The sequence below is a fragment of the Gossypium arboreum genome, chromosome 6 (assembly GCF_025698485.1).
Source record: "Gossypium arboreum isolate Shixiya-1 chromosome 6, ASM2569848v2, whole genome shotgun sequence".
NCBI classification, from domain to species: domain Eukaryota; kingdom Viridiplantae; phylum Streptophyta; class Magnoliopsida; order Malvales; family Malvaceae; genus Gossypium; species Gossypium arboreum.
In genome coordinates this window covers 118444980-118466394 of record NC_069075.1, presented here as the reverse complement: position 1 = coordinate 118466394, position 21415 = coordinate 118444980, and the positions used below count along the sequence as shown (strand labels likewise).

The 21415-nt window shown below is 31.4% G+C and overlaps 1 protein-coding gene across 6 annotated transcripts; it reads right to left on the bottom strand.

Moving 5' to 3' along the window:
• Nucleotides 1-8990: 8990 nt before the first annotated feature.
• Nucleotides 8991-12295, bottom strand: LOC108480900 (lactoylglutathione lyase-like). Of its 6 annotated transcripts, none has more exons than XR_008284321.1 (6): nucleotides 12181-12295; nucleotides 11879-11973; nucleotides 11310-11613; nucleotides 9740-9773; nucleotides 9306-9376; nucleotides 8991-9208 (listed from the first exon to the last, which is right to left on the bottom strand). XR_008284321.1 is itself a non-coding variant. In XM_053029934.1 (6 exons), exons 3-6 carry the CDS (start codon nucleotides 11337-11339, stop codon nucleotides 9072-9074), a joined length of 303 nt encoding a protein of 100 aa, XP_052885894.1. In that variant the 5' UTR covers nucleotides 11340-11613; nucleotides 11879-11973; nucleotides 12181-12295; the 3' UTR covers nucleotides 8991-9071. The 6 variants fall into 6 exon arrangements, 4 of the variants coding, with proteins under 4 accessions (XP_052885894.1, XP_017639517.1, XP_017639518.1 ...); XM_053029934.1 differs by having other exon boundaries at nucleotides 9306-9407; XR_008284322.1 differs by lacking the exon at nucleotides 9740-9773.
• Nucleotides 12296-21415: the final 9120 nt, after the last annotated feature.

Below are 21415 nucleotides of genomic sequence, written 5' to 3'. Positions count from 1 at the left end.
TATATGAGTTAAGCATGTGTTTTGGCTTATTTTGGCATTATATTTTGATTTCAAATACGTGCTTAATGATGTATGTTTTGGTAGGGTAATATTTGAATGAAATTATGCAAATGAAGTCTTGATATATAGATGTTAAAAGAATGAATTGTATATGTGATTAAATGTGTATTTGGATTTGTAAATGGTAAGCTTGGTTATGGCTTATAATGTATATTGAATTGGTTATTTTTGGTTGCCAATTGAGTTGCATAATTGTGGTCTAATATGAATATAAGTACTTATGTTTTAGGGTGACAAATTTGGCTTTTCAAATGACCTATTTTTTTCTACACGGGTATGTGTCTCAGCCGTGTGTGACACACGGTAATATTACACGGCCGTGTGTCCCCTGGGGTACCCTACGAATTAAAGTCAGTATACCTTACAATTTTGACACTGCCTAGACACACGAGCGTGTCTATCGGTCGTGTGTGGCACACGGGCTGGCACACGGGCATGCGGTCAGCCATGTGACCCAAGTCAGTAGCCTCCCTAATTTTCACACAGCCTGGCATACGGGCGTGTCTTGTGGCTGTGTGGACAAGTTAGTATGTATGCCATATTTTGCCACGGCTTAGACACACGGGCGTGTCTAATTTCGTGTGAAGCACACGGCTTGTTCACACGGGAGTGTGGTATTTGAAATGTTGAATTTTTTATAAGTTTCTGAATTTTTTATATGTTATCAATTTAGTCCCAAATGCATGATTAAGACTTTATATGATTGATTTAAGTACATTTTGATTGTGAAGGATTGATGGTTGCTGAAATGAGATGGAATTTGTTAAATGAATGTTTTGAATTGAGTTACAAGTCTAGTAATGCCTCTTAACCTATTCTATCAATGGTTACGGGTTAGGGGTGTTACAACTAATGTAAGGACCATTGGATAATCTGATACATCCCAATATCAATATTCATGGAAAGGCCTTAGATTGAAGTGGAAGGGGAAAAAGGTTGAGACAACAAGGAAAATTATGCAACAACACTTTGATGTTTGAAAGAAGAGGGGAAAACCTTTTAAACAAGTGCAGATATGGACACAAGCAAGCTAAACATATTCTATTATAATAGATTATTGAAGTGAAAATTGATGCTAGCTTGCTTTTAATTTCTCTGATAGTATAGTTTATGGTTGACAAGGGACAAGATTGGTACATTTTCTTCACATGGGAATCATTTGTTGATAAGGGAGCATCTTGTTTATGTGGTAAATTTTTTTGATAAGGATGCATTTTGAAGATATTGCGGAATCAGATTTACTTTTTATGTAAGTTCTTTACATTTTCTTTCTTTGTTGTTCGTTATTAAATTATGGTTTAATTGAGGTTTAAAATCCATACATAATTGCAATTAAATAATGTCTGTGTTTAAAGATGGCATATTGCAAATTTTGTCTCTTGTTCATGCAATTAAATATTGTGATTTGTTACGGTCTTTACTATTGCAAATGGGGCAACGAGAGTGTCACTAGGACATAAATTCTATTGATTAGATCTAGACTCAAACTTCTTGTTTCCCTTATGCAATTGCGGTTGTAGTTACCAATACATGTTCTTGTGGAGGAACTCATATGCCTCCGGCCACACCACAAAATTAAGTTGTTTGTGAGTTGCCATGGTGTGGACAAGCGATTTAATTTTGACTAAAGAAATAAATGTGTATGCCAAATGCCAATTTCATAAACGAAGGGGCTACATGGAAAACACATGTTAGCTTTTTATCATATTTGAAGCCACCTGGTTCCATGCATAGTGAATGTGTGACAACTGTTTGCAAAGGAAAGAAAACTATCACTTAAGCTTGGTTGAAAACAAAACTCACCAAAAAGATACAATTTTCTAAACCCTAATTTTTTCATTGAAAGTGATATGTGTCTACATAAGATCTCTTATTGTAACAACCTATTTTTTAGTGGTGTCAGAATAGTGGTTTCGAGACTACAAATCTAACAAGTGAGCTTGTAAATATTACAATATTTATGAGTTAAATATAGTATTATAATAAAATTTGATATGATAATTTATGTTATTTGATTTGATAGTTAGGTTCAAGTGGTAAATCCTTAAAGTCAAATGATTTTGGACAATGAGGTTTTGAGACCTCATTTCTATAAACTAAGCCCGTAAATTAAATATTTACGGAGTGTTATTAGGGTTATATTAAATTTAGTAAATAAATTTTAACATTTACATAGTTAATTAATTAAAAAGAACTAAATCGTAAAAGCTACAAAAGTTGGTTTCTATTAATTAAAGATGTCAAATGGCTAAAGAAAGTTAAATAAATGGATAAAAAAATTAAAAAAATGGCTTTATTAGGTAAATATTCCCCAAGTTTTGGTAGTGGACAGTTATGGGTAAAGTATTAATGAATTTAAAGGTTTAGGTAAATGTCATTTTGGTAAATTAATTACTAACCATAAAATAAAATAAAATAAAACCATCATCTTCTTTATTTCAACAAAAGGTTGGCTGAAGAACACCATTTTTGTTCTTGGAGGTTTCGGCCAAAGATTTTTCATTAATGGTTTCTATTAATTAAAGATGTCAAATGGCTAAAGAAAGTTAAATAAATGGCTTTATTAGGTAAATATTCCCCAAGTTTTGGTAGTGGACAGTTATGGATAAAGTATTAATGAATTTAAAGGTTTAGGTAAATGTCATTTTGGTAAATTAATTGCTAACCATAAAATAAAATAAAATAAAACCATCATCTTCTTTATTTCAACAAAAGGTTGGCTGAAGAACACCATTTTTGTTCTTGGAGGTTTCGGCCAAAGATTTTTCATGGTGCATGGTATGTAATTTTGTCTCGTTTCTAGTGATTTTTATGTTTTTGAGCTCATTTAACTTAATCTAGCTAGCCCAGGGGTTAATTTGTAAAATTTTTAAATGTCATAAATTATGTTATGGATGAATTTGATATATTTTTGAAGTTTATGGTATATTGTTAAGCTTGGTTGTTACATAGACATATTTTGTTAAGTAAACTTTGATGATTTTTAGTTTTAAGGACTTATTTATGAAAATTATAAAATTCAAGGAAATTATTATAAATTGTTGATAAATATGGGGTATTATAAGATTTGGTAAAAACTGGCTAGCATGATTTATGGTTACAAATGGTGAAATTACAAGTTTCGGGTTTAGAGACTAAATTGCATAAAAGATAAACTTTGAGAGAAATTTCCTAAATTTTCATTACTAGGAGTTGTAAGCTAAATTGATTATTTTAAATGCTGGAACATGATTAATTGAATAAAAATATTTATTCAAATCACGAAAAGACCCAAGCGGATACTAATCGTGGAAAAACTCAAAGTAGCAGATTAACTGTTGGATCACGTTAGGGCATGGTTTTAGTACAGGTAAGTTCGTTTAAGGACTAAATTAACATGTAATGTTTTGAATGTAATGTTAATAAACATTTATGTTATAAATAGATTAGATTAGTAGCTGTATAATATTTTAATAAATGGAACAAAATGGGATGTGAACTAATTTGAATGATATAATGTTTTGGTTTGGATGAGGTACTCAAATGTTAATATGATAAAGTAAATGTATATGTGAAAAGGATATATTGAATGCCAATTAAGGCTGGATATGTAAAATGGTCCCATTTGAGCCATGTGAATTCTTAGTATACAAATGACAAGTCATTAGGGATTATACGATTTTGGGTACTGGTTTTAAATGTCCTACCGATGGCTGAGGTCCTGCATTTGTTATGGATTCTCCACAGCTCGTGTGAGTAGCATTGTGTAGCTCACTTTCCGACCCATAGCTTTTGTGAACACTATTGAAAAGGATACGATTACATGAAAAGGCACACTATGTGTGAGCATTCCCAAGTATTCGATGTTATTCTATATGGTTCAACAGGTAAGTAAAGGTTAATGGAAAGACATGTATAAAAACTTAATATTCATATGAAATGGAAAGATGGATATGCATATATGAAATGAAAAAGATGAGAATTTATCATGTGACGGATGAAATATGCATGGAATTTATTTATTAATATATGTTATGTCTCATAGATGTTATGTTTCCTTATTATCTATTAGCTATGTAGATTCAAATGAGAAGAATTATAATGGATATATATATGTGTTAGTTGATATATAAATCTAAATGCTTATTAGGTATATGCCATGATTTACTATGCTATAATATGTATAATATATGAAGTTTGAGATGTGAAAGGTGATAAAAATGAAAGTACATAGTATATGATGAAAATGATTAATGAATTTGAAAAGCTTGATCTGTTATACGCCTTATTTGGTTGAATTTATATGTACATTACTTCACCTACTAATCTTGTGAGGTGTTGTGTTTAGGAAAAAAGAAATTTGGCCTATGACAAAAAGGAATTATTCATAGTTGTTTAATTAATGCATTTGGTAAGTTTAAGTTCCTTTATATGAGTTTACTAAGCACTAGTTGCATATATATCGGTTGGAATTTTCGTTGGAACACAATCACACTATTCATTGACTATTTTGGTAGTTTTTGATTAATTTGGGCTAATGGTTATAAATGGCATGTATAGGGTTGTATGTTAAATTGGTATGCCTTAATACCTTTTGTTAATAGTTGTGCGTTGTCTTTTGGAATTAGGAAAGAAATGGTTGATTGATATGTGTTTGGATGGTTGAATTGGTATGTTTTGAAAGTAATAGGAGTGTGTTGCTAACTTGACCATGTGATATGTTTTGAGCTTATGCTTAACCTATTTGCATAGGTATATGTCTTGCCATTAGTTGGTATATACTTAAGTTAATAGGTGAATTTGGTCACTTAAGTTGTTTTATGAGAAAGTATGGCTAAGAGGTATGATTTGAGAATGAACTAAATGATGTATATGTGATGTATGTTTTAGTCATGGACTTATGGTATTGAAATTGATGTGTTTTAGGTGCATGAGTTGTGGTGTCTTGTAACACCCCAAACTCGACCTAGATGTTATAGACGAATCTAGTGATGTCACGTGGAATGGGGTTCGAAATTGAGATTGACAAGTTAAAACCGTTCCAGTTAATTAGCTTTTATTTAATTCGAAAAAACGTGAACAAACTGATTTACCTTAAAACATGTCTTTTAAGCAGAAGCTTTTGAAACCAATTATTTTACGAAACCGAAAATCTTAGTTTTTAGAAAAAACTGTGTTTTGTTGAGTTGCAGTTTAAAAATCCATAAAAACAATATAAAATCCCAATTTAAACCAAACAGTCCAAAGTCCCAACATTACAATAATAAATACCCAAAGATAATATAAAATCAAAAGCTGTGATAAAGTAGTTCAGTAGCGGTGGTCACCGTCGAGCCCCCACTGCACCGATTTGCCTAAGTCTGGGGATTACCTATACAGATTAAACAGAAAAAGGGGTGAGTTTTCACAAATTCAGTGTGTAATCCCCACAGAAAACATACATATAGATACATACCAGAAAATAATCAATTACAGTCTGGGACCTGAGCCCATTACATATTCAGGTTGGGTCTTGGCCCATTCGGATACAGTCTCAGATATAATTTAGGGCCTTGGCCCATCTCAGATACAATATGCAATAGCAAAAAATCAGAATCCTACCCACCAGCCTCTACACACCATCTCCGTCCATCCTTACACACCATTTGGGGGTTAAATCAACCCACCTATCCTAACACACCATGCTGTACCGAAATGAGGTACATAATCAGAAATTTGCAGCAAAGCTACAAGATAACAGGCTTAATAGCCTTTTAAACACTTCCTCCAGATAACAATAACCCACCCCGATGCAATGCAACATACAAAAGATGTCATGCTATTATGCAATTACAGTACATACATTCAGATATCAAAATTCATGCTCGGTATAGAGATCAGACAGATAGATCACTCATATAGGGGTCTAAGTAGGGCTCACCGACCCTTCAATAGGTCCACAGTCGACTTGGGCGACTCGTGCAACCTTATATAACTTTTCAAAAAAATGGGCTCACACGGCCGTATGGACCACACGGCCTAAATTGGCCTTGGCCATGTGATTCATTTTTAATGTAATCCATGCTAGCTAAATATTCATATATGTTTTCACTATTTACTTATATGTTCATTCAAAGTTGTCTACTTGAGTCATTGTCACTAAATTATTTATATCTTAAGCTACAAAATTCCAAATTATGATCTGTTTGATGTTTTTGAAACTAGAATAAAATACCTTTCTACCGTAAAATTTTCAGAATTTATAGTTTATCAAATAAGTACAGTAAAATCTTCAAATTTATCCCTATTCTGCTATTTGACAGTATCAACCTCTCCTTACTAAAAATTATTTATCTCTTAGTACGAAATTTGGATGATGTTTCTATTTGTTTTTCTTGAAAATAGACTCATTAAAGATTTAAACATATAAATTTAATCCCCTAATTATTTTTTTAGAATTTTTGATGATTTTCCAAAGTAAGAACAGGGAAACCTGAAATCATTCTGACCTTGTCCCACAAAATTTATTATATCTCATAATTTACAATTCCATTGCTACACTGTTTCTTCCATGAAAAACTAGACTCAATATATTTAATTTCATATTTTATTATACCTCTAACTCAGTTTCCACTATTTTTGATGATTTTTCAAAGCTAGACTACTGCTGCTGTCCAAAACTATTTTAGTGCAAAATGTTGATTTTCAAGTTTATAACACCCTTATTTCATTTCTCTACAATTTTTCGCATCATTTTCTCTTATTTCTCTTATGCCGAATTCTTTTTTCTGCATTTCGGGTACACACCTGGTATCGATTTGCTGTGCAAAGTAACCCGAGCCCTTAAAAACATATATTTGACCAATATATCCCTTAATTAATCACTTGATTCGTCAATCAAACCAAATATCCCCAACATAAAACTCGAGAAACTAAACCAACGACGATTCAAAAACTTACCGCGACGAATCCGATATCCAGTCGTCTCCACACACTGGAATATCCGCTTAAAACCTTTAAACAACACCTAAACGAGAGTAAAACGAACCCTTTGTTAATTGCCTAATCGAAATACGATAACTAAGGGGAAAAATTCCACTTACCAAGACAGATGAAGTCGAAAGTTGCACCCGTTGACTTGCAAAAAATATAGAAACGAAAAGAGTAGGGAAAAGAGAAGAGAATTTCGGCTATAGAGCAAGAGATGAACCGATCAAGAAAACGAAAAGAGAGGGGAAAGAGAAGAAACAAGATTCGTCCAAAGGGGAACAAAAACCAAAAGTGAACAAGAAGGGACAAGAAACGGTAGAGAAACAAAAGTCTAACGTCAGAAATTTTTTTGGGGAAAAAATAGAAAATTAATAAGAAGAAAATCTTATTTTGATAACTTCTCCCCATTTATCTCCTAAAAACACTCCCTATTAACCAACTAAAACACAACTACTCAATAGGCGCCTCAAACAAAAATTAATTCCCCTGCTTGTATAGGGACTTGAACACAGGACCACCTACACACTAACACTCCACTTAACCACCAAATTAGAAGGCCCATTCTAATATATTTTTACCAACAATCAAATAAAAGCTTACTGAACAAGAGTAAGGCCTAATTCATTCAAAATACCAAAATTTTTCCAAGTGAAGGCTTGAACTTGGGACCTCCCAAACACTCCCAAAACGCATAACCATTAAAGCTAACAAATATTTGTGTCATATTTTCACAATAACGAAATTAGAAATTTTGGGGCGTTACATATCTAATGAAGGCACATTGGTTAGGTTTATATTGAATGATTTTTTACATGTTTTAGGTGACTTTGAATATGATTTATGCATGTGGAAGTAGCTATAGATGATATGATTTTATGGGTAACAAATGGCTTGTTTTAAGGGTTGTTAAGGGAGCACATGGCCTGGGGCATGGGCTATCACATGGCTGTGTGCCACACACAGTCACCCCATACGACCGTGTGTTATTTAAATTTTAGGTGCAGGATGAACCACACGAGTTCAGAGAGTTACACGGCATGGCGACACGGCTATGTGACCCAACTTCGAATACCGACACAGGTTGGGGCACGACTGTGTGTATTAACTTTGAATGTCAATCGGTCTGGGCTATGTCACACGGCACAATTGTGTGACCCCTGTTTCTCAATTTTTCAAACTCTTCCCAAATTTTTTGATTTGTTTCAAATTGACCCCTGGTTATTCCCAAATTATTTTTAGGGCCTTGAAGGCTCAATTTAAGGCCCAAATGTGTATTTTTGCTCTAATTGCATTGAGTTATTTTTAATAAATAATAGAATATATTATTGTTATATTTTAAAGTTAAAAGTTCTGTTTTTGTATAGTAATACTCTGTAACCTTAATCTGACAACGGAGACGAGTTAAGGGTGTTACACTTATAGAATTATTTTTCTATCTACATTCCTTTTCTTTTCTTTTTCTTTTTAATTTTTAATCAAATAAATGGTAAACTTGATGTCCTATTATTGATGTATTGAAGATTCAATATGATATAGGTGTGACTCTGTTTATAACTAAGTCTATCACTGCAGCAAAATTGACTTTTAGCAACGTTTTTTAAGGTCTTTAGCAGCGCTTTTAAGCGCCGCTAAAACCTATTTGCGGTGTTTTTACAAGCGCCGCAAAAAACGCCACTATAGACGGCGCCAGTAAAGTTTGTGGCGTTTATTTAAAAAAAACGCCGCTAAAGGTCATGACCTTTAACGGCGCTTTTCCCAAAAACACCGCTAAAGGTAATGAAATTTAAAAAATAATAAAATATTATAAAAATCATGAAAAATATAAAAAAATTAAAATTCATTATCAAAATATTGAGAAGAATAATATCCATAATATAAATATAAAATTTTTCTATTAAAATTCATTATCAAATTAAATTTTCTATTAAAATTTTAACTAAAAATATTGAAATAAAAATAAAAATTTAGAATCAAAACTAAAATTCTTCCGAAAACATTGGGATCCTTGATGAATGCATACCGTACAAATGAGATTGATAAACTAGGCATGAACAAAAGCACTTTTAGAAAATATTTGCATGCTCTAGTCTTAAATAATCTCCATGTGATATACATAATTGTTTTTTGCTGAACTCTACTCCAAGGCGTTGGAATCTTTCACATGCCTTGATTGTATCATCCAGGGTGATGCCAATATGTCCTGAAAAAGGCAAAAGGGCATTTTTAGTACCTAAGAAATCCCAAAAACTCCTTCAATACACAATCCACATATTACAAGAGGCAAGGACTATTCATACCAGAGCCTAAAGGTTCTAAATTCCCGGTTTGGTATCCTTCGAACTCCTGGTCACTTTCAGTATCCCAATTACTATATAGGAAACATTCAAGTGTTAAACACACTGCAAAGGCAGAGGAATAATGATTAACTGTTCTATCAACTGGATCACTTGAATCTAATGAAACATCCTACATCCAAGGAAAACATGCATTTTGAACCAAACATCATTGTTATTACCAAAATGGCGACACCTAAAACCAACAACTGAAAGATGCAACTAGCTAGCACAATGAGCCACTAAGAAATGAGACTAATCAAGGATTTAACCTCATAGCTCATAAAATACAAGGTGAACTTCAATTCAGGAACATCTACTATCTTAAGCAACCTGAAAACGAGCTTTCATAGAATCCATTAACTATCAAATCAAAAAAGGTTGAAAGTAGTACTTACATTTGTATAAACACTTCAGATATTTAGACACAACCTATAAACAGCCAACAAGAAGTCAAATTAGATAAAAACGAGCTGACTACCACTAGAATTTGCTAAATTAGTAAATGTTGCTTTGATAGATGAACTGGTAAAAGAAGTGTTGTATCTCGTACAAAGAGCACTGGTCCAAGCTGGATAAGAAATAAAGAGCACTCGCCGCAATTACTAAATCAATCTTACAAGCTAAAACAGTAATTTCTCAAGAATTTAGCACAAACAAAGTTCATAAATTCAAGTACCAAACTATCCCCCAAAAAGATTCCCAATTTATTGATCTGTTTGTTTACCTGTGGTCTCCCAAGTAGTCCAGCAGAATTCAAATTAAACCCTGGGATCTCCTCATCTCCCATTCCCTCTGAATGACTCTCATTACCCACAAACCCAAAATCCTTTGAATCCGAAAATCCTACCGAACCCTCCATATCATTAACACCCACCTCAGCCTTCTGCCCTTTCACACTCATATCACCTCTAACCGACACAACTGCACTCTCTTCAGCTCGAAACGGGATCGGTAACAATAATTCTATTTAGTTTTGCTAGATGTTCGGTGTGGAATGATTTTAGTTTTTGTATGAAATAAAACTAATAATTCTATAATCAAGAGATAGAAGTTATCAATAATACACCCAATCCAAGATGATTGTTTCATCATTAGGTGTTAAAAGTCAAGGAGAAAATAGTCCCACAGACCATAATCAATAAACTTCCATTTTATTTATCAAAAAAATAAATAAACTTCCATTTTAGCTAGGATTGATAAATTAAGAAATATCACCACTGCATTGAGACAATGAAAATGCTAGTTAACAGTATATTATTGATCACAGTATCAAGACGCACAGATGACTATATATACATATATACGCATACATTTATATTTCCTCTGTAGAAAAACATGTTATCACTGAATACTTGTAACACATTTTTATATATATCTAAAATATAGGTGAACAAATCAAAGGATAATGTCGTGTCTTGTGTGACACATATGGAAAAGAAAGAGTAAGGCTTTAGGACAAAACCATCAGCACCTTATCCCAATCCATCAAAATCCAATAATGAAGCCTAGGCTGCATATCTTCGAGTTAAGGTGAAGTATTATGACACTTTAAAGAGCTAAAAATTTAACTACTAGGTGAAATGAAGCATAAATAGCACTGTGTAGAGAATCAAAGTAAAATTATGAAGGTGAAATGTCAAAAAAAGAGAAATAAATAAAGAAAAGGCTTGAAAATGATAACAAAGATCAACAAAGAATGTTCTTTTAATAATGTAAACTTTACAACTAAGAAGTTTTGACATGTCATGAAATATAAGCACAAAAGGTAAAGCCAAATTAATTTCCTCAATCAAATCTCAAAGTTGAGAATTCTACCAATTCTAGAGCTATCAATCTTGACCCACGTTTCTTTAATCAATTTATCATAATTCAATACCATTTCCATAATAGTAATTCATAGCAACATAAAGTAAATGGCATTATAATCCCTCGTTTTTTCCCTTATTATAAACCAAAAAAACATACCTTGAGGTACGAGAGTGGCAGCAACGCCATTTTGGAGCCGGATCTCGGAGCTCTCAGCAGCAGCTACGGAAGGGAGGTTAACGTGAGTAGTTAAGAGAAGATTCCGGTGGATGGGGAATCTGGTAACAGAGATTCCATCAGCGGCGGCGCCGGTGATTCTGGCCATTGCCGGAGCTTTACTTGAGAAAATGGTACCCTTCAACTCTCTTAAACCACCCATTTTTCTTTTGCTCGTGCTTTAAATTCTCAAGAGTCCAGAGAAATTGGATTTGGGTTCTTCTGTTTTTTTATCAAAGGGCTGGATCTAGAATGAGTGACATTGAAACTATTAAAGAATGTAAACTGTTTGAAAGTATGCTTCACTGAGAAACATAAAATAAAAGATAAAAATAGAGCGGGAGGAAGTGAAGGGAGAGACGAGATGGTCGTGAAATTAGTAAAGGGAAAAGGGGGCTCTCTTCTTTTAGCTGCAATTTTCTATTCAACTTTGTTCGTTCAACCCTGAAGCATTTTAAATGTGCAATTAAAACTATTTCAACAAAATAAAATGAGCAAGCCAAGAGCCTTACATTGAAAATCTTGCGATGCCCTTTTTCACCATCGGCAAACTCTTTCACCAGCTCTTACGCCTTTCTTCCGTGCATCTTTCAATTATATATTTCACCTTCAAAACCCAACTTTCTTTGAGACATTTCTCCGAACATGTTGCATAATTATTTTTAAAAAATTATATATAATAATAATAATAATAATAATAATAATAATAATAATAAGCAAATGATTATGATTTAAGAACTACGCGAACAGAGAGAACAAAGAAACAGTAAAAAAAATGGGTTTCTGTGAAACTGAAAAATGAAGTTTTAAATACCTATTTTGGGTGTTTGGGAGAAGAGAAAGTGGAAATAAAAGTACCAGGCTTTGTTTTGTTTGGATCTGAAAGCAGGGTGGAGAATTTGGCGGTTGATGTTTTAATTTTTAAATTTAGCGCCATTGAAGCGTTTTGGGCATTTAATATGTTTTGGGCCAAGTATTCATACTTGGATCACTGTCCCTATAGTAAGCTTTAAATCTGTCTATCTTTTTGAAAAATAAGAATGATATAAAATTAATTTGTTCTTTATTAAAATAAATAAATCATAAAATTTCACTTAATTTAAATGCTAATCCATAGTGTAATACTGTAATAGGATAGGTAATGTTTTATTATTTTTATAATATTATTTTTCAATATTTAATTTCTTAGATATCAAGAAATGCATAAAGTAAACAAAGATGAAACCATCATGAGTTAAATGAGTTAAAATTTAAGTTTTAAAATGGAATCGATGAATTAAAAAATACAAAATGACACAGCAATACAAGTATTATTCTTTTAAGTATGGTCTGCATTAGTTGTTTAGATTTTTATATAATGGCATACTGGTTATTACATCAAATTTTTTAATTTTGTTACATCAAGTATATTAATTCAAGATATTAATTTAGTTGTGAAATTATTAATTTACCCTCTCACATATAAATTAAGTTATAAGAATGTATTTTTATATTTATATATATATATATAATAAAAATTAAAAAACAATTAACTTTATGATTATAACCAAAACAACAATTAATTTTTATATAAACTTTTAAATTAATTTTGTATAAACTTTTAATAAATATATGATCTTAAAAAGAAAAAGTAATTCTCTTAACATACTTTAACAAATTGAATACTAAACCACTTAATCAGTAAAAGCTAAAATATGAGATAAGTATTTGTACTTTTCAGTAAAATTAAAATTTAGTCATTATATTTCTATTCTTAAGAATTTAATTTCTCTATGTTTCAAATTTCTGAATTTAAGTTTAATTGTTAAAATTACTTTTTTATTATTATTAAATTCGTTAGGGATTTAGGATGTCGAATTTGGGAATGGGTGATAATACTTTAGGGATTTAGGATGAGGAAGAAGGGGGAAATAGAACTGGGGAAAAACGGAGAAAATGTTAAGTGTATCAGGTGTGGGTAAAAAATAAGACAGCTAAACGACGAAGTTTTGAACAAAATAATTTAACATTAGCAGCGTTTATAACCTAGCGCCACTAAAAATGCACCTATTGCGGCGTTTAGGATTTTAGGTGTTATATTTTAGTGTTTAGGGCTTGTTAGGGTTTAGGGGTTTACTATTTTAGGGGTTATAGATTGGTGTTTTATGTTTTTTGGGGGGTTTAGGATTTTAGGAGTTATATGACTTTTAGTGGCGTTTTACCAAAAGCGCCGCGATGCTCTGGTCTTTAGCGGCGTTTCGACAAAAGTGCCGCTAATGGTCTGGTCTTTAGCGGCGTTTCGCCAAAAGCGCCGCTAATGCTCTGGTATTTAGCGGCGTTTCGCCAAAAGCGCCGCTAATGCTCTGGTCTTTAGCGGCGTTTTACCAAAAGCGCCGCTAATGCTCTGTTTTTAGCGGCGTTTATGTCAGTTTTTAGCGGCGTTTTTGCTAAAACGCCGCTATTGCTCTGTGTTTTATAATTTTTGCGGCGTTTTCTAATAAAACACCGCTAAAAACGCCGCTAAAGTCCTATTTTCCTGTAGTGTATTATTATAAGAAATTGTCTAGCTAATTCAAAGTCTGATACACTTTCATCATCCTGGAGTATACACCTATTCCTTGATTATGTTGTTGTGGTTATGCCTTAGTGTTTTTCTAATTATAATTTTTCTTCCTTAAAAAAAAAACCAAAAGCCTATATTCCTTAAAAAATCATCTTTCAACATGCATAAATTATATCTAATTCTAAATTCAAAAGTAGTATAATAATAATAATAATAATAATAATAATAAACTATTCAAGTATCATATATGAATTTTCTTTATCAAGAGAATAAAGACAATCAAAACCTAATCCGATATTGCTCCTTCCTCGAAATTCAAATTCATGTTAGAAAGGGTTTAAAGCTTTCGTAATGAAATAATAAGCTCATATTGATAAAAAATAACAAATAATAATAAAACTGCATCTACTGATCCAAATTCACCAAGAATACTGCGGGAAATTCGCATTCCTTGCCTACCACCTTCATAAATCTCCTCTAAGTTACAAAATAACTGGGTTTCAACCGACAGCACCTTCTTGTTCCCTTGGGTCCCAACGCCACCAACATGTCAACAAAAATTTAGTTTCTTATTATAAAGAAACTAGTTAAAAACCCAAATAAAACAACTCAATCTAAAAATCTCACAAAAACTTACCTACTCAACGTCTTAATTAGCCTTTAAACCACTAGAATTGTTCATTTGATTTTTAAATTCAAGGAAAGTTTTTGGCTTTTTAAAACAAGGTATTTTTTATTTGGTGTTTTGAGTAAGATAATGAGTTTTTTTTATTAGGGTTTGTGATTGAACAAAGGTTCTTGAAGAAGGTAGCTTTCGATTTAGCAGTGTATCGTTGAAGATTTAGGAATTTAGTAAAGAGGTTTTTTTTATTCAGTAAAGGGATTTTGATTTTTAATATGAAAATTCAACTAAAAAGACAAAAGGTTCTTAAGAAATGAGATTTCAACAGTGATTCAAATGGAAAACAAAATTTCTTTCAACATTCATTGGTTGTGACGATTAAGAGAGTTTTTTTTTGGTGATTTTTTCTTTTTTGTCTTTTCTCTTCAAAACCTGAATGTGACAATTAAATTTAAGGGTCAGGGTTACTATTTTTTTTTCTTTGGTTCAATTCATTACAGAAATTGTAATTAAATTCTATTGTAATTAAAATTAATTAAATTAATTTAGTTATAATAACAAATAAAAAAGCAACATCAAGAAAAAAATGTTGATGTCATCAACAATACATGTGACATCTAAGGTGGTATCTTAGCTAGCAAAAACAAAACAAAAAAGTCAAAACTTAACTGCCACGTCATCTTGACCGATAAAATTTAAGGGTCAACATCAGTCAATGGGTCATTTTAGTAAGTTTTGACAACTGAATTGAGTAAAAAAAACAAAAGTAAATGCTTTTTTTTTTTTTTGAAAAAGTTCAAAGACTTTTTACACCGTTAAGTCATTTTAATATAAATGTGAAATATACTTAATTAAAAGAGATTAAATTGTATAGACAATGTTAAAACATTTTTAAACTATATGATTTTTAAATAATTTTAATTTATAATTTTTAAAATATATATCTAAAATTTAGCAAAAGTTTACATAATTTTAAAAAAATAATGTTAACATCTGTGTTATATTAAAATGAAGTGAATATTAAAATGTTCTTCTTATGCTTTTAATATTTACCTATATCAAACGATAAATGTAGCTATTATTATTTAGACATAAAATATTTACTTATAGATTTAAATAAGATTACTAATTACTATCAAATATTTAAAATAAATCATGTAACACCCGAACCGAGACCATCGCCGTGTCGGACACGAGGTTAGCAAGCCAAGTTCACTTGTTTTGCCCATCCATTGGACATTTCTAGTCAGGCTGGAAAAACTGCGTCACTGTCGCCTTAAAATCATATCTCGAGTTTCAAAACTCGAAACTGGTTTCGTAAATTTTCCTGAATTTAGACTCATATATCCATCCATGGATTTATTTCTAGAATTTTGGTCGGGCAAATTGGTACAGTTTATTAGTTAAAGTCACCCATGTTACAGGGATCGACTGCTCTGACCTTCGCGGTATAACTTGAATATCTCTCTGTACAGGGCTTTAATGCTGGTTCCGTTTGTTTCTAATGAAACTAGACTCAAAATGGAATTTGTACATATAAGGTATGTCTCCTAATTCTTTCTGGATAATGTATAGTAAATTTTAAAGTTGCGACAGGGAACCCAGAAACCGTTCTGGCCCTGTCTCACAATAGCTTTAATATCTCTTAACATGTAACTCCTATGACCATTTCGTTTCTTCCATATGAAAATAGACTCATCAATGTTCATTTACATAGCTGATTCACTATTTAATACCATTCCTACAAATTTTGGTGATTTTTCACATTCACGTTACTGCAGCTGGCAGCATCTGTTTTGAGGTAGGTCTTACCTATTTTGTAGTCTCCATGAACCAACTAGTCTTGCCTTACATAGGTCCACATATGATCATTTTAACCATGCCAATGGCTGATCATGTGACCAACATTCCCATTTCCAATTCATAGTCACATCATGACACCATATATATATATACAAACCGCAAATAGTTTAAGTTGATACTTCACTATTACGAGCCATTTTCGCATGGCCGCATACATATACATCATAACATATTTAAACCAACAAGGGTAGTCCTATACATGCCATTTCAAGTTCAACCAAGAATTTATACCAAAATGGGGCTTGATAGTGTGGATGACTTCGACTTCAACGATCCCGAATCCGATTGCTATCGGCGAAATCTAGAAAACCGAGAGCCAAAGCGGTGAGTAAGCATTTTTATGCTTAGTAAGTCTCAAGGAATATAATCAACTCTAATTACAGCAATACATTCACATAGTTAAATGCATCATTTCATTAATGCACATTCACATAATCATACTTACTTCACCATCCCAACTCTTATGTTCATACACAAATAACGGCTTCATTAAGGCCGATAACTCGTTCCATCATAGGAGCGGATATTCACACGCTCTTACTCCTAGCGCATAAGCACACACCGCACTTACCTTGTCATTGGGAAATTTCACAAGTGCATTAGCTGAAATTTTCCAGCAAGCTTATAATTTTCAAATCACATACCTTCGAGTTTAACCGGATGTCGCTACTCGATCAATCGCCTTGGGACAAAGCCGGTTATGGTAACCCGCACCAAGGCCTCACGGGACTTAACCCGGATATCACGATTTGCACAAATGCCTTGGTCTTAGCCCGGATAGAATGACTCGCACGAATGCCTTGGTCTTAGCCGGATGTAGCCACTAGCACAATTGCCTTGGGTCTTAACCGGTTATAATTTCCAGCATAATTGTCTTTGGGGCTTAGCCGGATATCATTCAATTTCTCATGCACACATACATCAATAATCATTGGACATACATATTTATTTTCGTTACTAAGGCTCAAACACAATTATAATCACTAACATAATCGCCGGGGGACTTAGCCCGGGTATCATTCAATACTCATACACACATAAATCAATAATCGATACATCCATATTTCATTCCACATAATTCAAGTAAGGTCACTTCTTGAGGACTTACCTCGGATGTTGTCGAACGGCTTTTACGGCTATTCGATTACTTTTTCCTTCCCTTGTCCAATTGTGGCCCTCTTAGCTCTTGAGCTAATTCAAACAAATTCAATTTATCAAAACCTCATTGTGCTAGCTTATGGCGAATATGACAAGGAATTTAAATGGTCATATGGCCACCCTTTAGCTTGAATACACAATGGTCATGCACATTTTATACTACATCAAGCAATTCAATACAATTTATTCGAGCATCAAGGAAAAGCTAAGGCCTTCAATAGGCTACCCAAGGCCGAATATACTTGTCCATGTTGAGGCCAATTATGCACTTAATACCACACAAAAACAGCATGCATTTTACTAGTTAATGCTTTGCATATTGTAGCTCAAAACTTACAATATAGCATCAAGCACTCATATGTGTGCTAGGCGAATGTGCTTACAATTTCACAATTATTCTTCAACATCTTCTTCTTTAAACAAACTTATTCATCACTTCCTTCATAACCAAAACATCATGTGCAAACATATATATACATATATGAGCATGGCGAATTTCAAGGTGTCCATAGCCATCCAAAACACAAATTTTAACTAACATGCAAGAAGCATGAACCATGCTCATGAATGCATCATGGCGAATATGACAATCATGCTCCTTTTCAACTTCAATCATGATAAAACAAAAGAAAGCTCAAAATCTTACTCAAGAGTAGACAATCCATCATTGCATGCATCATCATCAAGCTTCACACTTAGCATGCAATGGCTTTATCACCATAACAACTTTGGCCAAATACCATTTCCATGGCTTAACAAAGATTTGAGCCATGGCTAACATGCACATCAAGTTAGCAACCAAAACATGCATGAAACTCCTAACACAACCTCATACATACCTTAATCTTGATGCAAACTTAGCCAAATCTCCTTCTAGATCTCTTCCAAACCAAGCATGAAGCAAAAATCCTCCTTCTTCCTTAGTTTTGGCTCAAAGAAAGGATGAACAAAATTTTTTCTTTCCTTCTCTACAACTCACGGCAATGGGGGATTACCACACTCACACACATTTTTTTTCATTTTTATCACCCATACACCTTTGTTTATTATTTCACCCTAATGCACCAACAAAACATGTTTCATGACATGTTTAGCCCATCCTCCTTGTCATGGCCGCCACCACCTATAAAGGGGAATTTGACATGCAAGTCCATTATTTTGCATGCATGCTTTAATTAGTCATCACACATTTCCTATTATACTTTCAAAGTTCATTACTAAGTCCTTTCTTGTGGAATTCACCCTTATAACACTAAATCAATCATCATAAAATGTCATACATGAGCACACACATATTATAGGCATCAAAATAAATTTTAATTATTTTTATGCCTCGGTTTTGTGGTCCCGAGACCACCTTTCGACTAGGGTCAATTTTGGGCTGTCACAAATCAATCATACAAATATTAATAATATTATTTAAAGTAAACCATACAAATACTTATAATAAGCATGCTAAAAATACTAGTAACTTTTTATCAAAATAAATAATTGAAACAAATAACAACTGGATTCAATTAAATAAATAAAAGCTGAAATCAAGAGCTTAATAGCATAAACCACATACAATGGAGGATCGAACACGAAATTATCTCATTTTATAAAATAAAATAAATGGAGTGAAAAATTGTGTGCTAGTCCATGGTTTTAACATATTTTTAAAAATCTTTTCATTTATTTCATTTTTAATCTTTTATTTATTCTATTTGTCTTAATTAAATTTAGGATAAATATTAAATTTATACATGAACTTTGATTGGTGCAATTATATACATGAAACTTTGATTTTGATTCAATTATATACATATATTTATTTTCATATCGATTAATATAATTGTTTGTGTATACAATATGTCAACATAAAATGATGTTATTTCGATAATGCTATTAGTGATATATGAAAATTGAATCAAATCAAAATTTTATGTATAAAATCGCACAAAATCAAATCAAAGTTCATGTCTCGTTTGATATTTATCCTTTATATTTATTTAATTTGTTGTAATGATTTTAATAGTGACGACACATGTCAAAATGAGAAGTTAATAATATAAAGTAAAACTTACCTTAATTTTTTAATATCTTATTATAGAAAATATATTTGTGATAAATGAAATACGATTTTAAAATAAAATAATAGTTTAATTATGTTTTAAGTTAAAGGTACAAAAGCTTGTGTATAAAAAGTACAAAATGAAACTCTTTAATTAGCATATTGCAAAAATTATTTTGATTGAGGTTTTTGGATAAGCACTAAAATATTTATTATTCGATTAATTACCAATATGTACTTATCAACTACCCAGAACTTTTGACATTTCTTCCTTTTGTTAAATTATTGATTGGCTTAAATATTTAAAATTATTTCATTCATTATTAATAGAAAATTATAATTCTCAAATACATTAAAAAATCATTAATTAATATTTAAAATATAATCATTATTCTATATCACGTGAAATAAAAAAATACTGCTAATAAAGTTAAAATAATGCTGTCATATGTATATATTTTTTAGTTTTTATCTTTTTAATATAATTAATTAAACAGCATAAACCAAAACCCTAATAACAATTATTATTACTATATAAAAAAGGCGATATAAGTTGGCTTTTTATTCTACTACCTCTACGTAAAATAACAATCTTTTAAAAATTAAAAATAAAATAGATACAAATTTTTAATTTCATATCCTTTTTTATTAGTAAATTATAAGAGAAAATCAAGATTCTAATAATAATACAACTAGTATGACTTGAATTTACATCTCACCTAAAAGAGTAAACATTCTAACTAATGGACCAAGGATTCAATCTCACGTTATTTTGATTGGTAACTTAGTCGGAAGCCAAATCCTAAATTAATTGGTATCATTCCTATTTAATATATATATATATATATATATAAACAATCAATTAGTAAGATAAGGATTAATGCGTTTAATTTTATTCATACTGTCATATATAATAAGTAATTTTGACTTTTTAAAGAGTTTTACGATAGAGATTATTTTTAATTGGAAATATTATAAAATCTATCTAAATTATTTTTAAAATCTATCTTTACTTTTTAAAACTATGTTTTAATTATATTACATATAACTTTTATTTTAATATTAATAATCAAAGAAATTTAATTTAATTTGCCAAACTATATACGTAATACTAAATTTGTAAAATAATTAATTTAATGTTACCAGTGTTAAAGTTCAAAATTTTAAACAAATTTATTATTTTTAATTATTTTTTATTTTTATAATTTTGAAAAAAATATGTAATTTTAAAAATTATAATTTTACCTAAAATTATTGTCAAAATATTATATAATATTAGAGTCGTTTCATACATTTAAAATGATTCTCAAAATTGATTTAAAATTTTAATAAATGTTATTAAATAAATAATAATGAGGGTAAAAGAATAAGAAATAAGAGAGCAAAATAGAGAATGTACCTAGCTAAAACCTTGTTAAGAAAAAACTTATGGGAAAAAAATAATTTAATCAAAGAAAAAGAGTACACATATCTACAATACACATAACATGTTGCCACATCATAAACCTTTACAGGAAAACCTGTTGGACAAAACTTTGGTTAAGGGGGAAAAAGAGTACAGTGTGTATTTACTCACCTTCATGACAACATAACATGATATACAACATCCTACATATTTCAATCTTGAATATAATTTTTTTCAAATGATTACTTAAACGTATTTGCTAAGCATTTAATCATCCTACTTTTGAAAGTCATGAGTGAGGAAACTTTTGAGCAAACTATATTTTGATCTCTTCAGGAGTTTCAATAATAATCATTGCAAACTTTGATCATGATCATTCTATAGAAATACAAATAGGTATTTTGGA

Excerpts from the sequence above, each read along its gene's own strand:
- LOC108480900 (XM_053029933.1), bottom strand. The coding sequence starts at position 11,529 with ATGGGTGGTTTAAGAGAGTTGAAGGGTACCATTTTCTCAAGTAAAGCT. Across the intron at positions 9,408-11,309 it reads TGCCACTCTCGTACCTCAAG|TGTGTTTAACACTTGAATGT; the intron begins GTATGTTTTTTT and ends CTGCCTTTGCAG. Across the intron at positions 9,209-9,305 it reads TTTAGAACCTTTAGGCTCTG|GACATATTGGCATCACCCTG; the intron begins GTATGAATAGTC and ends TGCCTTTTTCAG.